Source organism: Labrus bergylta, chromosome 17 (genome assembly GCF_963930695.1).
Source record: "Labrus bergylta chromosome 17, fLabBer1.1, whole genome shotgun sequence".
Lineage (NCBI taxonomy): Eukaryota > Metazoa > Chordata > Actinopteri > Labriformes > Labridae > Labrus > Labrus bergylta.
The window spans coordinates 22,624,939-22,640,510 of record NC_089211.1 but is presented as its reverse complement, the minus strand read 5'-3'; the positions used below and the strand labels follow the sequence as shown (position 1 = coordinate 22,640,510).

Here is a 15,572-nt window from a genome sequence, read left to right as displayed (position 1 = left end):
GAACCAAATTGTGCAAAGTTTTTAAAGGCAGTCGGAAACCTCCCTAAGGGGGCCCCATCTGACAGCACTTACTCTCGTTGCCCTGCTGAGCATAGCTTGCATAATGTGCTTTGAAAACCTAAGTTTGTCAATAAAAGTCAACAAAGAAAACTGATAATTATCCGTTTTAACCGTCTTTAGGAGAGAGGGCCCTCCAATTGATTTTAAATAATGATTTGAAGGGGTTGTGTTCAGATATTTCAGTTTAAGAAAATGTATAAGAACAAAGTTATCAGACTGTATGAAAGTTGCAGTTTGTGTGTTTTGTGTGTGTTTTCCTTCTTATTTCTGAGGAAGTGAAGACTGAATTGTCGGATTTGTTTTATGCTAGCATGATATTCATTCATTGGTTGTAATTTGGACAGACCATCCAGACATTTATTGTTTGCTTTTTGAGTAAGCGGGGCAGGCAAAACAAGATTTATCCTTCTCCCTGCTCCCCTCAGTACATGGGAGAAAGTGTGAATCGCCCCTGCATTGATGTACTTTACAGTATGTGGTGTTTTTTTTGTTACCTGACTGAGAATGCTCCCCGCTGCATCTCTCCTCCTTGTTGAACTTGTGAAGCTGATAGACAGAGAGAAGAAGACCTGAGTTAACTGAAGGTTAAGAATAACAAGAGTCACTGAAATAACATCTTCACCGATAGGAACACAAACATCGCGATTCCCTTCACACTCGTGTTGTCATACTGGAAATCAGTCTTGTTTTCAAGAACGGTCTTGAGGGTTTCGGTCTCGGTCTCTGAATCCAAAGCATTTTTCCTCGGTCTCGTCTCATTCTCAAACTGGGCGGACTCCGGATAAAGACCGGTCAAGACCACCGCTGATTGGCTGTAACTGGGTCTTAGGGCGCCGTATCGCATATCGCATAACGTATCATACTCGCCGTTTCAAATCGGATCATATTGTATCGGATGGTGAGTTCCCTCGCCCCCTAACAGGATTCATAAATTATTAAAAGCATTCTCGGCCTCCGTAACAGCTTCTTCCCACAGGCCATAAGACTTTTGAACAGGAAAAAATAATCCCTCCATTCCCCCTCAAACCCCCACACAGGACTACCTCACTGGACTGTAAAACACAATATAACGTGCAATATATTTATCTGTATAGTATTTTTACTCATAGTTTTTCTTTTTATATCTATTTATATCTGCACCTTATTTTTATTTTTTATATGTAAATACATGCTGCTGTTTTTATCCTGCACTACAACGGGCCAAATGCAGCGAAATTTCGTTCTTATCTGCACTGTAAAGTACAAGTTTGAATGACAATAAAGAAAGTCTAAGTCTAAGTCTAAGTAAGTCAAATAGACAAATACGCTTAAAAACAGCAGCTTTGGTTTGTAAACTGTATTGTGTTGAATTGTCTGTCCATATGCAACACAGTTTCTAAATCCTCCAGTATCATTAGGGTCTGTGCCTTTGATATTTTGTTCAAATCAAAGAAAATAATGATGACATGCACACATCCAGAGATAAAAACTGTCATGTTATTTGTATTTGTAGCCTTTAGCGATGTTTGAATTTGTTTTTTTAGGGAGCCTTTAATAAAATCTGGCCAGGGACAACAGATGAAAATTAGCCTTTTGGCTAACTCTGGCATATTTACCGAAATGTTTATTAATATGCAATGTCCCTGTAAAATAAAACAATAAAAAATGTAAAAAAAATTAAAAATTCTGGTTACGATTCACTAGAACATTACTAAATAGGTTTAATATATTGCAAAATTCTCGTTTTTTCTGTGACTGTGAACCTTATATAACACTTTCTTGTGTTTATTATACTATATTTCATGCATGTGACAAATGTCCTGTACATCCTGTTAGCCACACAGAGGTTATTGTAGATATGAGGAGCCTCTAATCCAGTTACAGAAGATTTTCTACACCCAGTGACTCACTACACCTTCACATGCTGCTGACAGTGCAGCCTGCACGATTATGCAGCAACGAAGGCTCATCAAAAAAAAAAACCTTATAATGATGATTTCTCATGTTACAAAATCAGCATGTTTAATTATTTATATGGAAGAGAGGAAGTCGATCCCATTTCATCTTTCTCACTCTGCTGCCCCTTTAAAATGTGTCTCTCGTCTTTGCAGCGCGTCCCATTCTCAGTAAATAGGATTAAGGCAGTATAAACACTCATGTAGACAAATAAGGGCGCCTGATTGACCCTGGCTACAACTACTTTTTCCTTGCGGGGCTGCGAACTCAAACAAACGTCTTTAAAAATATCTTTGGCATTAACTTGACTAAAGCTTGAGATTCCATTGAAGAGAAAAAGACAAGTGGCCGTAAACCTGCTTAGACAAAAAGCTGCGTTACAAAACAGCACAATGTGATGGAAACTGTGTGCTACAGCCAAACGTCTGAGTGGGAGGAAGAGTGTTTTAAAATGCCCAGATGAAAATGTTCAACACAATATCAGATCCTTGTCATGCTGCAGAGCCCTGTGTGGTCGAGGGTCATCAAATAGTCCACCTTTATGTCTACACTGCATCTGTTATGTGTGCTAAAAAGGCTTTAGAAAAAGAGAACACTTTGATCATTCTGTTTAGTCTGACAGCGCACATCGTCTCAGGTTGTGGGGTATGACTTTCGGGAATGGGATCAGTCTCTTCCATGTCGAAGGGTTTCCCGCTCCAAACGAGCAGGAATGAGGCTTTGGCAGGCAGACGCCAGCGGCTGACTCACCCTGTGCACACACCATGAAAGCGAGCGGTGAGCTAAAGCTCGCTCTCGGCGCAGCTTTGTTCGAGTATAAATAGATCTGGCGTCTGGCTGTTAGCCCTCGCAGGCCTTAGCGGGGGATCCTGGGGGGTTTAGCCGTAGCTTAGCATAGTATGACGTTATTGGCCTAGAACCCAGCTGAGAGCAGCGACACACACCTGCAGCAGGAGCAAAGCGTGCACGCTGCTGAACAACAAAGCTGGAAAATCTGCAAGGCGGTTTCAATCTGACACCTCGGCCTGAGGTTCATTTTGAAGATTTAAAGATCATAAGAGAACGTAATATAGTTTTGTAATATGTTGTTTTTATGTGAAATCACAGTGAAGGAGCTTTATGGCTATTTCTGACCCAACAACTGTGTTGTGTTGTGCATGCTCACTGTCAAAATAAACCAATAAATTAAACTCCAGCAGAGTTTGTCATCTTCACCTAAAACCTAATTTACACCAGGCTTTATCGGGCCAACCAGGATTGAGATTTGTTTAATTTCAACAACTCAATAAGCTTCACCAGTTATATTACAAGAAATACATTAAAAGGTTTTTTTTTTAGCAGTAATTGTTTCTCCAAACACAAACTGAGTTTGGGTGAATCGGGCTGCATTCAGACACCAAGAGAGAGGAGCCATACAGATTTCTGTTAATATATATATTTTTTTAAACTTATCTTGCTCTTTGGAAATGGACGGTAATTCTTTATCAGTGTTTTTAGTTGTCCAAGTAAACAGTTCAAACTTTGGACGATCCTAGTAACCTTTGCTTGCTTTAATGGTGTTGTTCATATTCAGATGTGTTAGGGGATCCCTGGGCTGTGTGCTAATGGGGCTGGGAGATTTAGTCTGTCTGTTTTATTATTATTCATTTCATTTTCATTTTTTTTTATCCATTTTATTTTGTCTTTTTACGGTGCTGTTATTTTGACTGTTTTTATCTAAAAATGTATTTATTTTTATTATGTTTTTTTTTCATCTTGTAGGTACTTGTTCTGCTCAATGGAACTCATGTAATCACCTCCTGCCTACCCATATTGAAAGAAACAAAACAATAAATATTTGATCACAAAAAAAAAAAAAAACTTGGGACGTGGTGGTGGTTTGGATTTTTTTTTGGTGTGGAGAGAATCGTTGGAGCGTCAAACTTCATTAGTGGAAGCCTTCACTAAGTGTTATTGATCAATGTGTATTCGATTCAGACAGCCGCTCTGGAGGGAAAAGGCTGTGACGTAACCTCTTTCAAGAAGCACTACTAAAAAGGCCTTCAGGGTTTTTTAGAGTGCTGATGATTGAACCCAACAAAAGAACAACATTCAGACTTTTGTAAGGACGCTCGGGTATCTGCAGCCCTACTCGGACTGCTGCTACAAGATGTGATTTGTACGCCCCGGTGACGTTTAGCTTTCAATGGGAATGTCCTAATGAGCATAATGAGGGGAGGTATTAACAGAGGTGAGACACTTTCAGCTGACTCAGCGGGGGAGCACAGCGCTGTGTGTGTGTGTGTGTGTGTGTGCATGTCTGACTGTGTGTGTATGTGAAGCTGTGCCGTGCTTCTACAATGTCGCCACAGAATCAATATGAACAGCTGAGCTTAGTTACGACGCTTGTGTGAAAACAGCAGACAGATCAGGGCTTGTGTAACACATGAGATTATCATTTAACTCACCTGATTATTGTTGTCTATGTGAGGTCTCTTGATGGCTACAAAATGTCGAATCTTCCTGTAATAAGAGACGAGAGTGTGTCAGTCGCTTTGGACATCTCGGTAATGATATCGACCTCTTTGGTAGATTTAAAAACACCTCACCCTCCTTGGCCGACGACGGGTGTTATCTTCACATGCTGCTGGATGCTGTCGCCTGCCTTCTTCCTAGCGAAGTAAATACCCTGCCACTCCTTCAGAGACAAACAAGCAAAAAAAAAAAAAAACACTCAGGACATGATGCAGTACTCTCTCACTCCACAGATGGTAACTGTGAATGATTACACTTCTTACCTTTCCTTTCTTGATGCAGGTGTTGATGGTGTCCAGCAGGTCTGCTCTGTTCTTGTCGCTCTTGGGGAGTTCAGTCAGCTCCTTCCCCATCAGCTCCCCCTTGTGGTAGCCCATCATACGCTCAAACGCCGGATTTACATACTGCGAAAAAAACAAAAAAAAACAGGAAGATATTCAAGTTTAAGTCTAGCAATCAGACCGTTTCTAAAAGGACTCATTTGTGTTGCTTTGCGCAGTTTATCTGATGATTTTGTATAAGTGTTTTGGTTTTTTTGCACGTTTTTGCTCTGAAAAGCATTCCTTTTTACAGACGATGTCAGCTGCATTCATTCAAATATACAGTAGAGACTGGACGCTCAGACGGTCTGTCACATGGACTCAGGAATATGACAGCAGGTCAGTGTTGTGCCAGTGTTTAGCTTTCAGATAGACGACTCATGATCGTGCATTTAAAGCACGTTGTGAACGCAAACAGCTACATCTTTCACTCTGACTTTACCCGGAGTTTCTTCTGCCAGACCCCTTCGTATTTTTTCTGCATTTGAAATTATGTCTGTGTCTCCCGAGACGCCCCCCCTGTCCCCCAGGGAAAACTCCCAGCTGTGAGGGACATGTGTTGAAGAGAAGCTCAGGAAGACTTCAGGGACAGGCTGTGCTGATATGTTCTGCACATTTTCACGAGTGCATGTGTAAACTGGGCTACATACTCCTTTGAAAATCACATTTTTGCAGCTGAATGTGTCACCAACAAACAACCTTTTTACTATTTTAGATCCCCTTAAAACTGCAGTTCTGTTGAAATTGAAAAAAATATGAATACATCCAAATACTTACTTAACCAGGTTCTTCAGATTTACATCTTTAGGGGAGCCACAGACGGGCTAAGGAGTTTTCTGAATCTGGCTTTAGTCTAATGCATCTGCATGTCTGTGTGTGTGACTCTGTGTGTGTGTGTGTGTGTGTGTGTGTGTGTGTGTGTGGGTTATCTCTACCTGTATTATGTGGTCCTCGCTGGTGATCTCCACAGCCTCTTGACAGTTCTCCAGAGCGGTGAACACAGAGTTACAGGCCCTGCAGACGGGTTTATAAATGTCAGTCCATGCACTTCACTGTCTGTAATGTGTGATTTTATTAACGTGGGTATCTTTGACTTTACCTCAGTTTGAACTGACAGCGCACCTCCCCGTGCTCAATCTGAATGAGCTCATTGTAGCAGGCCGACACACTGCTGTTCTCCACAAACCTCTGCAGGCGGAACGAGGTCAAGTGACGAGAGAGAGAGAGAGAGAGAGAGAGAGAGAGAGAGAGAAATGAGTCAGAATGTACTCAGCAGCCGCTTGTTCTGTAAACTCTGACGTCATTTTCACACCTTCAAACACCGCCGATAATCGGAGCCTCTTTCAGAAGAGTTAACGTGCTGCTATTTGAGCGTCTGCAGTCACTTAGAGGCCTCAATAAAAGCCTCTTTCAGAGACAATGATGACACGTTCACTCTGTTTTTGAAACACAGCCACAGGTTGTACGTACCCTGCTGAATCCAGCACAGAGGAGAGGAAGAACAGACGGCTCATCCTGGTCTGCCACTCTTTAAAATAAGAGAAAAGAGTCGTCACAATCCACAAACCAAGTCTTTCTTTTTTTTTTTTAAGGAAACATCCTTGTGACTGGTACAGACATTCGATTTGAAGTCACATATAAAACTAGAAAACAGAGGAGAACAAATAACAAGTCAAATCAAACTTACTTTTGTGGCACAATGGCGAGAATAACGGTGTTCTCAGAAGGCTTTGTGGCTCTGATCAACCTGGAAATAAAAACAAGTGGATTAAAAAGTCAGCAGGAGTTCATTTCATTCACACTTTGACCCCCCATGAGAAGCGGTTTGGACTCAGGTGCTGGATAAACATGTGGGCAGGTTGGAGATTAAAGTCATGGCCACAGAAGAAGGGCGGGAACATTTCAGCACTTTACACAGAGACGCCAAACACACACACATCTGCTGCAGAGGTTCAGCCACAAAGCCACACAAGAAAAAGGGAACACAGTGAAGGATGTACACATGTGTTCTGAGTTGAAGACAGTGGTTCCTGTTAAGTCTTCAAACGCCTGAAATTAAGACAAAACTAGAATCCCAGTGTCACCAGTGTGAAATCAAGAAAATGTGTTTCAAGAGTCAAAGAGGTTTCCTGAAGTGGCCAGAGCCTTTTGCAGTGGAGAATGGGAAAGAGAGACAATAAATACATAAATAATAAAGAAACAAAGTGACAATTTATGTTTTAGGCTCACTTAAATGTCGCTTAATATATTTTTTTCTTCTTTTTGTTAGAAAACCAAAAACCTGAAGTAGGTTACAGTGTTAAAAATCAGGTTGTACATTTCAAGTGTTCTTCCACTGAACATCAGAGGGCGCCAACCAGTGCTCCAGCAGTTTCCCCCAAACTAAACTTAAAGGTAGGAACCAAAACAAACTGCTGTTTGGCTGATGCCTCAGCTCTCCTCCAGCGACACACCTCCAACCCCCCTCCCCTCGCGTTCGCACGAAGGAATCGAGCACAAGCGGCGGTCGAAATTGCTCGAGCTGCAATCGCCTGTGACCTGCATTGTTGTGTTAGCATGCTAATGTTAGCTTTTTAGTTATCTCGCAGCTTCACATTGCTGACACAGAATGGCCGTGATCTAAAAATGCTAACGTGACACCCAAATAATCAGTGAGCATGTTATTCTTATTTATCTGGTCCTTGACTAAAACAGCTTTTAAAACCAAGGGGATGTAAACCCGGCTCTGACAACAACACAGCCAGCGAGACTCAAGCTTCTTAATAATTGTAGAAAATCATGACGCAGAGAGATATTTACTTGTACTCAGTTTCTGCTGTATTTATATGTAAAATGTTGCACATTCTTCCTTTAATTTCAAGATACATAAGCGTGACATTTGTCTCATAAACGTCAGAGAAAAAATATCATATTTTCCCAACTTTGCAACAATCTCTTTAAGGAATCTTTTTTGTCCATTTAGTCGGTCAAAGAAGAAATAAGAAACAGTCACACTGACGCAGTGAGAGCAGTCACACAGGTAAGGCTCACCTGCACACAGCTTCAGGCTCAAAGTAGCGCGAGTGGCGTCCATCGATGACGATAATCTCGTGGTGTTTGTCCAGGAAACACTCCACAGCGGACTCGGGCGTCCGTGCGATGTTGCACCTGAATCCAGCGCGGTCGCAGGCCCACCAGAAGGCGTCGCTCTGACTGTCCTCTTTGGCGAAAACCAGCAGGACCTGAAGAGAGGGAACAACGACCGAGTGAGGCAGAGCTGTATTATGAATCTAAACCTGTAGTGTCTCTATTTTTATTCATTCATTTCTTTAAGTGTTTTGATTGATAGAAATATTTACTGATAAAAAAAACCCTCTGTCACTGCATAATCACACAAAATAAAAATATTTTGCATATTTTTCCGGTTAAAAGTTTCTTCCGTTCAACATCAGTGTGTAAAAAGTCGAGCATAAAATGTCCACAAGAGAAACACAGAGAACAGAGAAAAACAGATGGAAAAATATCCACAAATGAAGAACACATTACAAGACGGAAGAGGGCATGCAGACATCATGACCTCCCTGATGGAATATCAGTAAATCCATTTAAAAGGGCGTAACTAAAGCTATCAATCAAAAATACATTCAGAGTAATAAAAATAACACTGTTGAAAATGGATAAATACTCCCACCCCTTTTAGTTAAATTACTGGTAACGCAAACAAGGCCTGATGTGATTCTAGACTAGACAACACAAGCTTTTATTGAGTTTAATCTCTTATATAAGTTTTTAACTGGAACCTCACAAGGTTTATTTTAACTTTTCTAAATTTAGAAAAAGACACCAAACGCCTCAGGGTGGATTTGCCCTTCTCCTTTTCTTTGGGTAGTTCCTCTGTGGATTACCTCCCACAGCAATGACTTGACAAAAACAGCTCAGGGGATTCGACCACTACGATCTGTCCCTAATTTAAAGTGTGTTCATGCATCTGACTTCCCCTCCCGTTACGGTCTCCCACCCTGAGTATGCAGGGCTCCTGTCTTTGCATACTTGTATATACGCCTGCCTAATCACTGATGACAGCTAATTCACACCAGCGGACTCGTGTTTTTGATCCCACACTGCGTTCTGACCCTGAACACACCGCTAACCTTTGAGTACAGCACTGAAAACACAACACTGTAAAAGATACACATAGAGAAGAGATGAGACAAAAGAGCAGCTGGTCTGCAGCCAGAAGTAACAACACTCAGCTCTCAGCTTCACCTCCTGACTCCGAGCAAAGACAACAAAGGATCGAGAGGCTGGGGGGGGGGGGGGGGGGAGAAAAACTGAGTGAGGACCGATTGTGTATTAGGGTGACGGAGAAACAGCTGTCTGAGAGTGAAGCCAACATATTTATAGCTCCCCCTGCTGGCTTGCTGCAGTATAGCTGATAAGCCCCGCCTGGGGCAAACTATAAAAGTTCAAATACACTTCCAATAACTGTTTGTCAAACCCGGAATCTGTTGTGATAGTTATCACGCTGATGAGGGATGTAAAGATTCACATCGGTACTCTGAAATATGAATCTCAATAATACGGTGAGCGTCAGCAGCTGCAGAGCAAAGATTTAGAAATTGAGGATGCACCACCGTCTTTTAAAATCGGAGGTGTGGAAGCATTTTGGCTTTACCCGAGACAGAAAATGAAAGAGGTGAGAAGAAAACAGACGAGACAAAAACTGTGTCCAAATATTGCAAGAAGACGGGGAACTACACAAACAGCCCGACCAACATGATGCAGCATTTAATCAGCCCCTAAAGGAATCTTTCCCAGTCATAATTTGTCTTTCATTTTGTAAAATAAATGTTTAGAGAATCGTATCGGGAGTTGAGTGAATCGTTACATCCCTATTGCTGATCTATGTCCAAGTGCTCATTTTTCCAAGTGTTGTTGTTTTAATTAGGTATTTGATGTCTCCTTAAAGCGCTCTCAACCCGATTAGCAGACTAGAGGAGGACAAGCGAGAGAAAAAGAAAAAACCAACAACAATACGGTCGTTGAAATTTCCACAAACGAGAGTCTCTGCTTCAAACTGACACAAGAATTGAGGCGCAGTGATTGGTGCACGCGCCCCATGTGTGGAGGCTGTGGTCTTCTGAGCGGGCGGCCCGGGTTCGAGTCCGGCCTGTGGCTCCTTTCCCGCATGTCATTCACCACTCTCTCTCTCCCTGATTTTTCGACTCTATCCACTGTACCATCTCTCTACTAAAGGCACAAAAAGCCCAAAAATAAATCTTAAAAAAAAAACAAAAATCTGACAAGAATCTGTTCTGCTGAAGACTGTAAACCGACCTGAGGGATCTTTGATGTTTTTATGAGTATATTAACTGGTGCTTTGGTTGGAGAACTGGCCTCTGGTGTCAATTCTGTGGGTGCACCAGCCAGATCCCTTCATGTTCATGTCTTGGCTCTGAAAAATGTCACCAGAGCAGTATGTCAGCGCTCGTCTCGTTTTTTTTTTTTTAGCTTCAACGGAATGAGACAAAAGCAAATGTTCATGACAATAAACAGTCAATTATGAGGACTTAAAATGCTTCCTGTATGCTTTTTAAAATCAGGAGCATACATTATCGCACGTTATCTTTATTTTCTGGTGTAGCTGTACAGAAAAATGCAGAGTGGAAAAGACCAGGTGGGAACAGAAAGTGACGGAGCATTGGTGGGTGTCTGTGAAAGGTCCACACTCTTTGATCCAGTGCAGCTTTGTGTAACCATGGTGCTGACATGTGAAATTCCACACACACAGCACCCAGATGACGACGCTGCAAAACCGCACACATCTCTTACCTGCCGCCCTAAACATGTCACCAAGGATGAGCCTGTAAGGCGGCGCTGTTGGTCTTAAGAACCCATGAAAAAAGGAGGCGCAGATCGCCCTAGAGGTTAGAGCGCTCTACCCATGTACAGAGGCTTAAGTCCTCGAGAGCAAGCAGCCCGGGATCTAATCCGACATGTGGCTCCTTTCCCACATGTCCTCCCCACTCTCTCTCTCTCCTCTGTGTATGAATCTATCCACTGTCCTGTCTTTAAAATAAAGGTGTAAAAAGGCCAAAAATAAATCATTAAAAGAACAAAACATGAAATATCTGCACAGTCAAACATCTGAAAAAGAAGTCTGCAATCCATCACACCAACATCACATCTGTCTTAAACACACACTGCCTCAACCGTTACTCACTTTTAATGAAACACATATAAATCTCGGTTAACACAATGAACCTGCTATAGCATCTTCAAAGTAAATAGACTTCACGATTTGAATTCTTATATTTGTGAATTTAGCAAAAGGTTGTCATAAGTTCAACACCTTTTGACACAAACAACACAATGTCTGTTTTTTTTTAATGATTGGTAGTGTCAAAAAGTACAGAAACATGAAGAAAAAACTTAGACACTTCAGCAATAGTTTCAACTAAAAGCTTTAGCAACTACAGCGAGAGAGATTTTAGTATGCAGTATGAGTATTCCTGTGCTTTTGAGAATTGACCCAATACCGGGTGCCTAAAGGACCTCTATCTTAGTTGCCGTCACATCTACACAGGTATCAATATCATTGTGATGTACAGATGTATATTATGTATACAGTGATATGGATTTATATTCTTGTATTGTGACAACCCTTTGAAAGCACTGCAGTGTGTAAGTGACTTATTTGTGACTGTTGCCTGTCTGTTGGCTCACATTTCAGAGGAGTTCAGAGGTTAATCTGCCGTGTTTGCACAGTCAGGACAGACGCCATCAGACGCTGAGAGGTTCCCAAACACAGAGAGAGAGAGAGAGAGAGAGAGAGAGAGAGAGGGGCTAACCAGCTTTAAGCACTGGTTTTGTTTTGGGGTGTAACATTTCCTGCAGACTGCCTGCTGCTGTGGACCGGCCTGACTCCAACTGCAACTAATAATATCAATCTGTCATCATCTACTAACATTATTATACTATAATACTGAGGACTGATACACTATCAGTCCTTATCATTTCCTGGCCATTGTACTTGTACTTGTTAATGTACTTGTTAATTAGACACATCAGAGGATTATCATACTTTGCTTTTCCTTCTAATAACACTCATACTCAACACTCAACCATTATTACTGGCGTTGTAGCCATACATCTGTTTTAATGGTTGTTGTTGTTTCTCTGTTGGTTTGTCTCATTCCATCTCTTTCCATAAGACTAAAGCCGTCTCAGCAGGCAGACGCTCGAGGGTTCTGCCTGGTAAAAAGGAGGTTTTTCCCTCGCCACTGTATCTTTGCTAAATGTTGCTCAGTGCTGTGCTCATGGTGGATAAATGTTAGGTCTCTGTAAATAATACAGCAGAGAGTACGGTCTAGACTCAGGGTTTTGAGATTCTATTTGTTATGAATTGGCGCTATACAAGTAAAGACTGACTGATTCAATTCATTGAGTGTGTGTATGAGGACACATTTGTGGGGCTGGTTTTGTTTTTGTATTTAAACACAAAACCAACTTGCACATTTTTCACCATCCAATTTTTGATCAGATCCATCTGTCAGTAAAATGTTGATGTGCAAGAATTTTGTTGTAAATGCCTTTAAGTATTTGCAAAATTCACCAGTTTTTTACTGTTTCTTCTTCCTTAATGTCTGTTTCACTGAACGTTATAAAATACGAGTAAAATAAAATCTTTTTTTTTAAAGGAATGCATTGTACAACTTTTATGTGTGCAGAAAATATTCAGTTGTTTTGGTCATGATAATTGGTTTAAGTCATTTTGAAGCAGAAAAGCCAAAGATTTGTCGTGTTTGTGCATCTTGGAGGAGACAAGTTCACAAACTGAACCGGTGTATTTGTGGCATTTTTGATTGCATGAAAAGCTACTTCAACTACTAGACAGCTCAGTCTTTTGCCAATGAATTATCTGTGACCCTACAAATCAACTGACCCATAAATGTCTATTTATATCAACTTTTCTAAGTACTGTCAGCCTGTTGAATCTCTTCATATGGCATGCATCCTGCAAGAAAAAGTGAGTACTCAAACTTTTAAGCGTGTATGAAAAAAAGTGTTAATAAAACTGCAGTTACACAGAGGAGAAATATTTTAAGAAAAAGCATGTGTGCTACTTAACCTTCTAACCTTATTATCCCCGTAATGAGTGAATGATATGCTTCATTAATGAGCGAGGACGTACAGTTTTCTGCAGAGGTTGAAACACCGCAGGACTGAGAGGCAGTAACAGTTAATGTCAAGGGGAACTCATAACTTTCTCCTGCAGAGCATTTTATCTCCCTCTTTTCATCTTCCCGCTCCAGAAAAAGTCGAGGAACAGGAGAGCGGTGGGTTTGGCAGCGGATCCAGCAGAGAGCTGAAGGTGCAGCTTTTCTGGGCTGTTCTCTGTGCGGGTAGTTCAAGGGTTTTATTAGGCATGAGACAAGCTCTTAGAAAGCTTTTTAATCAAAAATGTGCTCTCTCTCCACCTGCCTGCATGCTGCCTCAGATTCCTGGAGTGATGTTATTTGGCATGCTGCATAAGGATACTGTAACTTGAACATAAGTAGCATGCCGGGCCTCTAACGTCACCGTGCTTGAGCAGAACACTTGGACATAAGTCAAACCAGCACGGCTGAAAATGAAGCTAAAACCACATTAGCTAGGAAGTGTGTTTTCCATTTGTTGTAGCTGGCTAAATGTACATGAGCGCGGATGAGCGCACTCATCTCAGAAGTGCAGTGACTGGTTCTTTGTTTCTAGAAGTGTTGTAGTCAAGACAACACCAACAAGACCAAGACATACCCGAGACCAGAGTACTCCGAGACCGAGACAAGACCAAGACATTTAGGGATCGAGACAAGACCAAGACATTTAGGGATCGAGACAAGACCAAGACATTTAGGGATCGAGACAAGACCAAGACATTTAGGGATCGAGACCGAGTCAAGACCTAAACATTTAGGGATCGAGACCGAGTCAAGACCAAGACATTAAGGGATCAAGACCGAGTCAAGACCAAGACAGTTAGGGATCGAGACCAAGACAAGACCAAGACAATTAGGGATCGAGACTGAGTCATGACCAAGACAGTTAGGGATCGAGACCAAGACAAGACCAAGACAGTTAGGGATCGAGACCAAGACAAGACCAAGACCATTAGGGATCCAGACCGAGTCATGACCAAGACATTTAGGGATCGAGACCAAGACAAGACCAAGACCAAGACATATAGGGATTGAGACAAGACCAAGACATTTAGGGATCGAGACCGAGTAAAGACCAAGACATTTAGGGATCGAGACCAAGACAAGATCAAGACATTTAAGGATCGAGACCAAGACAAGACCAAGACCAAGACCAAGACATATAGGGATCGAGACAAGACCAAGACATTTAGGGATCGAGACCGAGTAAAGACCAAGACATTTAGGGATCGAGACCAAGACAAGATCAAGACATTTAAGGATCGAGACCAAGACAAGACCAAGACCAAGACATTTAGGGATCGAGACAGAGACAAGACCAAGACAATTAGGGATTGACACAAGACCAAGACATTTTGGGATCGAGACCGAGCAAAGACCAAGACAGTTAGGGATCAAGACCAAGACAAGACCAAGACATTTAAGGATCGAGACCAAGACAAGACCAAGACATTTAAGGATCGAGACCAAGACAAGACCAAAACCAAGACCAAGACATTTAGGGATCGAGACAAGACCAAGACATTTAGGGATCGAGACCAAGACAAGACCAAAACCAAGACCAAGACATTTAGGGATCGAGACAAGACCAAGACATTTAGGGATCGAGACCAAGACAAGACCAAGACATTTAGGGATCGAGACCGAGTAAAGACCAAGACATTAAGGGATCGAGACCGAGACAAGACCAAGACATTAAGGGATCGAGACCGAGACAAGACCAAGACATTCAGGGATCGAGACAAGACCAAGATGACCAAGGAAAAAAACATCATCTTGTGTTTCAAGTTATGAATAAGTTATGTGTTCTTTTAGAAAGAGCGGTTTTGGTTCTAATCACAGTAATGATGTGGAAAATGGGTTAAAATATATTGTTATTAACTTGAAATATGGCCAGATTTCCCTCATGATTTTTCACAGATTGTTGTCTTGTCAACTGTTATTCAATCACTGAGCACTTAATTGTGACTTTTTTTTATTCAGATTCCCTTGTTCATATTTATAGTTATCTACAGATGATGAGCTTTCCCACTCCGAATGTGATTTCAAAAGAAAAAGGCCTCTGTGAGAAAACTGTCAATATTTAAAAAGTCATTTAATAAAATGCATCTCATAATGAGATCACTTCTGAGGTAAAAACTTGCAGGACAGAGGAATGCAGCGAGGTTTACCTGTGACTCAGCCAGCTGATAACCTCCAGGAACTCTCTGTTTCTTTGTTGCATAAGGATAAATCTGAGGCGCACATGTCCTAATCCCCTCACCAGAGGATGAGCGCACTCAATCCCTGACTCAACCCTGCCTCATCCTCCAGTATTACTCACAAGGTCCTGACCAGCAAGACCAGACTTCAGCACGTCTGACACTTCAGAGACACAAACAAGGTGTCTGACGAAAACATTTCACATGAATTTAATGTTCTCCCAAAGCCTTGAATAATAATAATGACAATAATGAAAGTGTGCTCGGATCAGGAAGTAGGTCGTAGAGTGTAATTTATGCTTTCAGGATGATTCATGTTTTTTTGGCTCAGAGAAGAGAGAGAGAGAATTCAAATCTGTTCTGCG

General features: G+C 41.6%; 1 protein-coding gene across 1 annotated transcript in view; it reads right to left on the bottom strand.

The window, feature by feature from the left end:
• The window catches only part of pde8b (phosphodiesterase 8B), a 46,992-nt gene that overhangs the window by 18,312 nt on the left and 13,108 nt on the right, over nucleotides 1–15,572 (bottom strand). Inside the window, exons 3-11 of the mRNA XM_065965476.1 lie at nucleotides 7,860–8,050; nucleotides 6,517–6,576; nucleotides 6,300–6,357; nucleotides 5,929–6,017; nucleotides 5,765–5,843; nucleotides 4,773–4,913; nucleotides 4,584–4,672; nucleotides 4,443–4,497; nucleotides 555–606 (exon numbers count right to left, since the gene is read on the bottom strand). Of these exons, the coding sequence (XP_065821548.1) occupies nucleotides 555–606; nucleotides 4,443–4,497; nucleotides 4,584–4,672; nucleotides 4,773–4,913; nucleotides 5,765–5,843; nucleotides 5,929–6,017; nucleotides 6,300–6,357; nucleotides 6,517–6,576; nucleotides 7,860–8,050 (814 nt within the window). The remainder of the gene's footprint in view (nucleotides 1–554; nucleotides 607–4,442; nucleotides 4,498–4,583; nucleotides 4,673–4,772; nucleotides 4,914–5,764; nucleotides 5,844–5,928; nucleotides 6,018–6,299; nucleotides 6,358–6,516; nucleotides 6,577–7,859; nucleotides 8,051–15,572) is intronic.